Here is a 10,996-nt window from a genome sequence, read left to right as displayed (position 1 = left end):
TTATAATACTCTGTATTTTATAAAATACAGAGTATTATAAAAGTTTAATGTAATTTTAATAAATTAAAATATCATTGAAATACTAGTTTATCACTTTTGTAATAACAATTAAGTGAAATGAGGAATCAAACTGCAAAAATCAAAATTCCAGTTGACTGAGTTGAGATAGCCGTGTTTTCATCCATTAAAGATACTTGTGTTATGAAAAACTTTCAGTTAATTAGAGAATTAGTACTCAGATGCATGGGCTTGTATTCAGGTATCCTGGAAATATATTTGATGAATATGATGAACTTGTGGAAAATAAACATGTTAATTATAATCTAAATTTTTATCTTAATTTACATGATGAATAATAAACACATTTTTTAAATAAAGAAAATGGATAGGTAACAGCTACTTCTCTGCATGATATTTGTTCTACAAATTAATACAAAACTTCAATGGTTGTGCCTTTAATACTATTATTTGGAATCTTTTCATACAAGTCAAGAATTTACAATACAGTTAATGCTTTCTTAATTAGTCTATTCTAAATCATAATTCTTATAATTTAAATTTCAAAGAATGTTTTTATTTATAAAATCAAATAGGAAAATATTTGATTAATCACCTTATTTGTCATACATAATAGTAGCTGAAATTTCAATAATTCTATTTCTACATTTAATTAAATATTTTATTTGAAATCCAAATGGTGTAACCTAGCCCCAGCCTTGTTCAAAAGTTATTGTAATAGGTATACAAACAACAGGGAGATTGAAAGGTGTGAATAACATCCCCAAGGTGTTGTTTACAGTTATACCAGGGACGTACCTCCACAGGTGTCTGTGTATATACACAATAAACATTGGTGTCAGTTACCAAGTTGTTGTCAAATAACATAAAAACACAGTAAAACTATTTTAGTTTGTAAGAAACAAAGTAATTATATAAAATCATTATAATAAAATAAAACATACTTTTAGTTGTATATAATGTAATTGGAAGAATATTTTCAAACGAAACTTAAAAATTCAAGTAAAACAGAAGAACAAATTTAATTCAGAAATAACACCATATTAAATTAACTTCCTTATTAAAAAAATATTTTACAAATATCTTTTTTTTTTTTTTCAGAAAAAAAGTTACATGTAGCTATCAGCAGTAATTAAACATTTTCAGTATAGTTCTTGGTCATTGTTTACATTTGAACAGAGTTATCGTTCTTGACTGTGGTCTGAAATTTACAATCGTCTATTTAACACACTTAAAACATTTTATCAAATCTTTTTTTGATATATGGTCATATAAATAAAATATTCTTTCAAAATAACCCTTTATTGTATGTAATTATTGGCTCTTTTGCTGTGGGACTCACGTAGGACTCATGTGGGACTTATTTTCTCCGTGGGACTTGTTTTGGTATCAGCGCCGTAGATAAACAAATGGATGACCAAGATCTCTTGACCCACTTTGTTTAATATGGTATCTAAAGGTATGTCAGTAGTGTTTAAACTGTAATTTAATCACAAAGAAATGTAATGTATTGTTGAAAAACATTTAGATGAATATTTAATCTTTAACTGAAAGTTTGTTCCTTTAGGTGTCGATCGTACGTCGTCATTAATTAAAGTTCAAGTAAAGCCTGTACATATGGAGCACACCTTGTGTCTTTTATAACAAATTTAAATCACATATAGTTCGACCTGATTAAAATCAAGTTGTGCCAATCTGATCCCGCTATCACCTGCATATTATTCAATACTGACCCGAGAGCTTGCTATATGTAGCTCTCATAGATCTATACGATTAATTTTTAAACCAAAGTAGACTACTGTCAAACAAGTCGATGTTGCAGGAATTTTAACAACCCTTGTTTAAAGCCAGCATTATATTAACTCTATGGATGATATACTGACATTGTTAGCCAATATAACATCTGGGTTGTAAGTTGTTTGAAATATTCCATATCAATTGTTGGGCCTTCGTTTCTAATGCTTGATTTGACCATAGAATATTCCGTTTACACATGATCAATACACAGCAAATATGTCCGCTTGGCAGGGGATATGCACTCAAGGGCGCCTGGAATCACCTAGCTCTGGAATTAAGTTACAATAGTTCTTGGTTCCTTTTTTTCTTTATCTTAGATCGTTCACTGCATTTGTCATAAGAAATATCTAAAAGCACATATCTATAAAAGTGCTGGACAATTCATTATTTGTTGAATTAAAAATATGTATAATTTAGGATATTTACCACCTCAAACGTGCTGTCGTAATTTGTCCTGCATCACTATTTAAGTGCGTATCAGTCATTTTAGGAAAATTGCACTTTCTCTGAGTTAACCCTAATTTTGACGGCTGAGATGTCGTGGTATGAACAAGTTTAAAACATTAAATATATAAGAAATAAAATATTACAACAATAAATGCTGTTGTTATTTTTGCCCTTTCCTGGATAGAATTTCTGTCGGTATAATATTCACTAAATAATCATTGATACAAATAAAAACTGAAAAGTCTTTGTGTTTACGTAATAAATATGAAGGTTCTATTTTTAGTAAAATGACAAACCCGGGTATGCGTGGTGGGGGCAGGGGTGGTGGGCGTGTCCAGCGCGGTGCGGATCCAGAACGAATTGCCGGAATGTGACGTCACCATCATTGCTGACCGGTTCAGTCCGAACACCACTTCAGATGGGTCAGGTGGATTCTGGTTGCCACATCTGGTGGGAGGGGACAATCAGGAATTTGTCGCGTAAAAAATCTCATTCATCCATCGTTAATATTTCAAAATCTTACCAACATTTTATAACTACATGTATATTTAATTATCTTCTTAGGTTATAAATAAAGTGCCAGCTTCAATATGTAAAAGTTTCATGCAGATATTGCATGCTTTAATTGCTATCCTGATTCCTACGGTAGAAAATGCGGTGGCGACACCTGGGATTACCTGTTATATCTTGCAACCTCGCCTTTGGCCAGTCGCCTCGGGGCACAGATGGTCTCGGGTTACTCTTTCTTCGCAGAAACACAGGTAAACCAGAAAAGTCTTAACCATGTTATGAAACTTGATTATTTTTCAAAGGAAATGTATCTTCACAAAAACAAGAACGCTTTTTCTATTTCTAGCCTTTTTTTCTTTATTGAAATAGTGTCCAGGATGGCGGCACCAGGTCTTAGGATACCGCGAACTGGACAACAAAGAACTTAAACTTCTTTTCCCCAAGGCCAGGTAAAACCTAACTCATGATCTTGAGTTTGCAGTTTTATGTGCATTCAATTTTTACCGTATATCGTCTACGTGATGTAACATGTTGCACTTTGACTGGATACCAACCGGCTGTGTTCCTACCTATATCACACATGTCTTTGATTGGTCGGATTTTCTGTCCTGGGATTGGTCAGATACCCTGCTTACTAATAGGTTGTAGCTGTCTCTCTGTTGTAGATTTGGCGTGTTTTACACCACGGTGATGATCAATGTCAAGGCCTATCTGTCTTGGCTGATGTCAAGGTCAGTATGACAACGGGAGATTCGTTAGAAACCTTATATATAATCAGTTGGGTACAAAATATATGGTCGATTAATATTTGTTCAAGATATTTTGATCGAGTCATAATTTGTATTAGACAATATGTTATGCATTTGATTTATGTTTTATTTCTAGATTCAAGAATAGCAATGGAAAGTTCATACATAGACGAGTGGACAGTTTGGATAAGGTGCGTACATGGATATAAATATTTTTCTCTTCTATCGAAAGACCCGTAACTGTATTTAATTAATGCAAAAAAGATCTTGTGTAGCTCCTGTCAGATTATGACGTGGTAGTGAACGCTTCAGGGATTGGGTCAAGGACACTTGTCAAAGATAATGACGTCATTCCGATCCGAGGCCAAGTCACCAGGGTAATGACATAATAATGATTTACTTATGTGTTCTATTTTGTGTTGTGATCAGATGTGTGTAAAATAGAGAATATTACATACTAAAATCCATATCATATGTCATATCAGCCCGAGTGGCCCATTATCAGCCCGAGGGCCGAAGGCCCGAGGGCTGATATGGGGCCCGAGGGCTGATGTGACATATGATATGAATTTTAGTATGTAGTATTCTATTTATCATATATTTAAAATACTTAATATGCGAGATCACATATGGTCGTTGAAGAATGTTTTTGCTTGTTAGTGACATTTTTCTTTAAAATTTGATAGAGCCAATTTTAGGTAACTGGAAAAAAAATTAAGACCACAAATGTCATTAAAGAATTATTTTATATGAATATTCAAATAAAATAAAGTAAATTCACTTTTAAACCTTATATAAACGTTACTTCCGGTTTGATATGGCTTTTCGGCCCGACGGTCCGATACGTGATATGGCTTTTCGGACCGGTCCGTGATATGGGGTATTGTGACGTTACCCGTATCACACCGTGCAGAATCGGTGTATTTACTACTAAGTATATGATAAGTAGACATAATGTATACTTTTTTTATTTTCAGGTGAAAGCCCCGTGGGTGAAACATTTTATGACGTACGAAGGAACGAATGCACATTGTGAAAAATACATTTTACCTGGGTATAAAGTTTGATACTTTTACAGTTCAGTATTTTGTTTGAAACATAATGAATACATCCCAGTAACATTTTATTTACACATTCAATGAATCGGATTAGGTAGTGCTTTCCATTGTTTATGATGTGTTCAATTTAACATTGTCACACTGGTGTGTTCGATTATCCATTATTTATGCTTTGTTTAATTATCCATTGTTTTGGTGTATTCGATTATCTAGAGCCGATGCTGTCGTACTTGGTGGAACTGGTCAGACTGGCGACTGGAACACAAAAATTGATGACGTTGATCGCAAGGCTATTTGGGAGGGGTGTCTGGAACTAGTGCCTAGTCTGAAGGTATCATTTACTAGAATTTCGATAAACGAACACACAATCAAGGAGTGAGTCCCAACACCAGTCGGTGTAAAGATTGTGTGCAACATAAGTCCCGTAACATTTTCATTGTTGCTAAAATAGTGTGCAAAAGTATCGACTGAAGATGATGCAAAAGTTCTGTATTGAATTTTGTTCTCTGAGTAGGATGCAGAAATAATCCAACACTGGGTCGGCTTACGTCCACACCGAGGTTCCGGGGTACGGCTGGAAACTCTGAGGCTCCCGACAGGAAAAATGGTAAGTATGGTTTGTAAATAATATTACACACTTAATCTGACGTATATGATCCGCTCCTTTATTTTTAGATTGTACATAACTACGGACACGGGGGTTCGGGCGTGACGTTACATTGGGGATGTGCGGGACAAGTCGTCAACGAGATCCGGGAAGCGCTCACTCAGACCCCGGCTAAGCTGTAGGGAGACGAAGTATTTATTACAGACCACCAGAGGGCCGTGAAATTGTGTGATAAAGAAGTCTTTAATGAAGAAGCGGGAAAATATGTTTTTATAAATACACGTAGTACCGATAAATCTAATATGTTGTTTGAAACTTTTTTAGGGAAGAGAATATTTAATGGTCACGTAATTTTTGTAAAGCAAATGAATGGAATGGAATGTTTTCTTTAAAGAACCATGATTCATTAAAATTGTATTTGCGCTATCAAATAAAGAGTTAAAAAAACGTTTGTATTAGTCAATTAAGAAGAGGTATTGGTAGATTATTCGGGTTTGAGTTTTTTTTATATACCTTTAAATAACTTTCTAATGTCTTCAAATTTATGAGGTTTGCTCATGACTTGTAATTCAAGTTCAGCAGCTCATTTCATTTTCATCTTTTAGCTTGTCATTTATCCCTCCTAAAAACTTTATTCCTTGCCTCTTTCACCAAGTAAAGGGACGCGGGTTTCCAAAGCGGAGGTTTTTCGCATGAGAAAAGAATATTTACCTTAAGATTCTTTGCTAATGAATTTTTAGGGGACAAACTAAATGCGCACGGGTTGTACTAATGTATTAACTCCCTATTTAGTGCAGTAGTCTGTTTGAAAGCGCGTAACGGAATTTGCTGACGCCTCTGGGCAGTTCAGAAGACTGGGGTAAATAAACTTGTAATTTTGTTGCTATTCTGTGCTTTTTAATAGTAAGAAACTGATGATTAAATCCCACTTAAAGATGAAGGATAAAGGCTAATTTATATCATTTAAAGACATTGTTTATTTGTAGCAAACCTGACTTTCTTTAAGAAATATTAACTTTTGTGGCCAAATTCTGGTGTGCCTAACGGGGTGTAAAAGTTTGGCACCAAAGGGGTTTCAACTGAAGATCATAATCTATGTTTTCCTTTTTAAAATATTGATTCCTGGTCCATTCATCAATGAGGAGAAGTTACTGACCATACATCTGTCTGGAAGGCGAAATATTGTCACCTGTGTGCGAAGACACATGCACATATGAATGATCACTCAAAAAACACATTGCGTCTCTTGCACAAGGAAATACGTTTCCCTAGAAGATTGTTTTAGAATAAAGTAATATTATCCGAGATTCCTCTGACTCTAACCCATGCTTTTATATTGTGACTTGTGCAGAAGAATATAAAATCAGGGGTGAGAGTCAGAGGAATCTCGTATTAATAGTAATATATACATATTTTTGGTTATTCATGAAATAGAATTGTCACGACCACTTAATAAAATTGTGCAATAATTATTCTACTCCTGTACAATTCATCCCTTTAATATGGAAACTTCCTTTTTTGAATAATCCGATTTCAAACAATACTTTATTTCAGGTTTTCCCTTTTTCGTTCTTGAAAAAATAAAATATGCAGTTTGCTAAGAACACTTTTTAGTATTTGACATTAAACAAAATCATCGTCACGTGTTATAATTACCTGTTTCGAATTTTCAACCATATTGCAGTATACATATTTGATTTTTGCAACTTGAAAAAATGATGTGAATTGTATTATATTTTAAAGATGCATAGACACAGATTTGAAGTTTATATTTTCTGTTTAATATCACGACACGTATATTCTGTAATTTACCATTTCACAGGAAAATATATTAAAAATCTTATTTCATCTAAAAGTTATTGAAACTAAATTATTGGATGGGTTTGATTGAAAAATGCTTGCACTTTCACAAATTTGAATTTTACTCTTAATACTTAGGAAAAGTGGCAATTTTGAAATGTTATTTCAATATATATAAGTCGTGATATTATACAGAAAGTATTAACTTCAAATCTGTGTCTATGAACCTTTAAAAGTTATTGACCACAACAGCAGTTATCAATAAGTTAATATATATTGACAACTTACTTATCTTAAACACTTGGTGAGAACTTTGATACTTTGAATTTGAATATCATACAATTCTTTATCTTTCACATATGTTAAATAATCCTCAAGATATTCACAGTCAAATTGTGGACTTAAGTCTTAAGCCTGTTTGAATAACGAGAGAAAATTTATGAGTTAAAAACATTTAGAATCATTGTAGAACTACATGTCGTATCATTTATTTCGGAAAATTCATCAGTTTCATCCAATATTGTCAAACTTCCCATTGAACACTTGGATTATTCTAGAAGAGTAGGATGATAATTGGTGGGTGTTAGTACATGAGAGAAATTCTGCAATAAGAACCAAATGTAAAGCCAGCCTCACATTAAAAGTATTCAATTAATCTGATCATACCAGTGCTTTGTCGAATCATAGACCGTTTCACGGTAACTGCGGTACTGCTCTTTTGCAGGGCCAAATAATATAGTTTGGTGAAATATGACGTAAAAGTAATTGTTAAATATACGTCATTTAATTATCTCTCAACAAAAACTTCGCTAAACGATATTATTTTGCCCTGCAAAAGTGTAGTACCGCAGTTACAGTGAAGGGGCTAATTATGGATTTCCGATGTTTTTTTTCTTATTGATATATTCTATATATCTTGTGTGAAATTAAAAGGAACGAAAGTCATATTATGACCTGATTTATTGAAATAAAAATTCATAAACTTTTAACAAACAACAAACATAATTAACAAAACATAAGGATTTCTTTACAGTTATGTACATCTTATGAACATATTGGGTTGTCATAGGAACCAAAATCTTTTATCTAAAATCATGAACTAAACATCTAAACACTATACTGAAAAGAAAACTGAGAAATGAATTCTGTACAATTGATATAATGTTCCTAAAATAATTCACCTTTTTCAATGGAATCACGTAACAATTCAAGAAGGGAAAGGAGAGGGAGAGGACAGTTTCTTTTTTTTCACTCTGGTCAAAGAAAGTTTTTAATTACTCCACATCACTGTTACAATTTTTTAAAGAATTATACCGGTGTATTATTTCAATGATGTTTCCTGCATATAAGTTCCCTGACTTCCTGTATTCTTATGACTGTAGCAGTTTGTATGTTGTGTGATGTACTGATATGTCTTAGAGACTGTTGGTAGGAGTACAGAGCAGCTTGATGGTTCCCTGTCATCTGTTGACAGATTCCTAGAATCTGCCAGGATATATCTCTTTTGTATTTCGTTATATACTTTCTCTGATCATGGTGGACCAGTACCTGTAGGTCATTAAGAGCTGAATGTGTTCTCATTGGGTCTACATGTCTGTAGCACAAGACCTCTAACATGTGTAAGAGAACATAGAGTGGGATTTCTAATACAGGGAATCCAGACTGTATGACAGACTGTTGTTCTGGCACTAATTCATTTATAAAACAGGTTTCAGTGTTAAGAACAAAATCCCACATTACATGTCTCATCTTTGTAGACCAGGATTTCCCCCTTATGGATTCACTAAAATTGCACCCTCCAGAATTTAAAGATTTATCCAATATATTCATTACATATGGCTGTGCTAACTTGACCCTCGTCATCTCTATAACTGATATAGCTTCCTTGAATCTAAGTGTCTTATAGTAAAACATTGCAATGTACAACATATCAGAAATACCCCCAAACTTGGATGCTATTTTCAGCATATAACTGGATGTTTTGTTAGCTTTAAACACCTGCTTGTTTAAAACTGAACTAGTATTTATTTTGAGGGGTGCAAAACCGGTTGAAAAGTTGTATAACGTAAAAGCAGTGCTCTGGAGGATAGGGGCTGTGCATCTCTGTAACATGAGAACCTGGTACTGAATCAGGGGTAAACATATCAACTTTTCTACAACACTGAAGAATCTCATACATTGATTTAAGGATTTTGTTGTTAGAGTATTCATAAACAACTCCCTAAATAGATGTACTTCAAACGAATCCGGTTTGGAGATCATAATTTGCTCATATAAACTAAAAGATTGTCTGGAAGTTTGAAGGATACAATAAATACAAGACCTGATAGATGAAAAATGAAACACCAATGCTATACCCCTCTCATACAATTCATAAAGCCAAAGAAACAATCTTTTTTGTGCTTTACCATGGATTTTACCCAGAAACATGTTGTTTTCTGGGATAAAGAAGTTTGGACAGACCCCCTCATACACCCATATGAGAATGAGTTTAAAACAGACCCAGAAACACCCCAGAAGATTTTGTGGACACCAGTGAGGTATTGTGTTATGTTGAATCATCCAGAAAACTGCTGTCTTCATGTGATAGGAACACAATGATTTATGCTCATCACTTAATCCATGATTAACAATATCTTTTAAGAAGAATTTAAGATAATTGGAGGAAGGAGGAGGCCAAAAATCACAGACAAAACATTGGGCTAAGTCATTTTTTTGTTCCCCGAAGAAAGCACTACCACACGGACCATGTTTGTGCATTCTACCTAAACATTATATCCGTCTGTATTTGGAAAATATGTACTTGATATATAGATTTTGTCGCTTATTCTGATACATACATTCTGCACAATTTCACTGTGTGTTGGTGTCAGTAGTTCAAGTAAAGCAAACCCTGGTAGGCTATCAGAACAATCACAGAGAATCAGTGTTTTTCTACTTAAGTCATAATTCTGAGCCTGATCTAAGTCCCATATAACGATGTGGTCATTTGCCAAAACATGTCCACATCTGACCCCTCTAGCCTGAATCCTTCTCTGTAGCTCCCACTTGTCATTACCCTGTTGGCTTCTCTTGCTTGTGTGACTTGATTTGTCATAATGTCCCTGAAATCTTTCAGTTCTCTCTTCATGATCACCTCCTGTGAGGTCCCCACTTTGTGACACAGTGCCACACACACAGACTCCGACAGATGCTGCATACTAGTGATTCTGTACAAAACATGATAAATATATGTGAAAATATGTGTGAAAAATTTAATGTTTTATAATCAACGAGCCCGAGTTATATTGAGTTATGTAATAAATCAAGGCTAAAAATCATACATCATTATAATGGCCAAACGCCTCGCTACAAGTCTCTGACTGCTATTGAATATTATACAAAATGAACATATTTTTGGACAGTCATAAACATATAAATGTTGTAATTACTGAAAAAATTGCGCAATTTTAATCCTATACAATTCATCCTTTACAGTGCATAAGTTAAATGAAATCGTCCTTTGTTGAATAATCCGATTTCAAACAATAAATACTTTACTTTGGCTTTTCCCAATAACATAAAAAACATATCCCGTGAGCATTTTCTTATTTCCTTATGGAATAAGTTAAATGCAATGACGTGACAAAGAAACAATTGATCATTTATTTGTTGAATGTTTCCATGTAAAAGAACTTTGGTATACTATTGAAGAATTTATTTTAAATAAGTTTGATATTCATTGTTACTTGGAAAGACAAGCAATACTATTTTGTAAGTATGAAAATATGAATGTTTATAGATTTCAAAACCTTTAAATACTTATTGTAAAACAATTTATTCTTGCCAGTAAATATAAGAATGTTGCAAGTATAGATGCTGAAGCTGTATTAAAAAGGATCACAGATAGAATTTTGATTGAAAATGTTTTATTGATGAAGAATTGTAGATATGAGGAATACGAAAGGCATTGGCAAAATATTTGCGATACATTGTAAGCAATACAGTTACAAATACATGTTTATATATAC

At 33.5% G+C, this 10,996-nt stretch overlaps 1 protein-coding gene across 1 annotated transcript; it reads left to right on the top strand.

Annotated features, from left to right (window-relative positions):
* Positions 1 to 2,559: 2,559 nt before the first annotated feature.
* LOC134243167 (D-aspartate oxidase-like) lies at positions 2,560 to 5,411 on the top strand (the record flags this gene model as incomplete). Its single annotated transcript, XM_062725397.1, has 10 exons — positions 2,560 to 2,741; positions 2,912 to 3,023; positions 3,142 to 3,221; positions 3,438 to 3,503; positions 3,658 to 3,712; positions 3,797 to 3,898; positions 4,499 to 4,575; positions 4,793 to 4,910; positions 5,094 to 5,186; positions 5,255 to 5,411. Coding segments are annotated over 10 exons (999 nt in total), but the record flags the coding sequence as incomplete, so codon positions are not given.
* Positions 5,412 to 10,996: the final 5,585 nt, after the last annotated feature.

The sequence above is a fragment of the Saccostrea cucullata genome, unplaced genomic scaffold (assembly GCF_032062105.1).
Source record: "Saccostrea cucullata isolate Sc308-1 unplaced genomic scaffold, CSIRO_AGI_Scuc_v1 ctg4710, whole genome shotgun sequence".
NCBI classification, from domain to species: Eukaryota; Metazoa; Mollusca; class Bivalvia; order Ostreida; family Ostreidae; genus Saccostrea; species Saccostrea cuccullata.
Note: the sequence above shows the minus strand (reverse complement) of the source record. Positions and strands in the feature narration are given on the sequence as shown.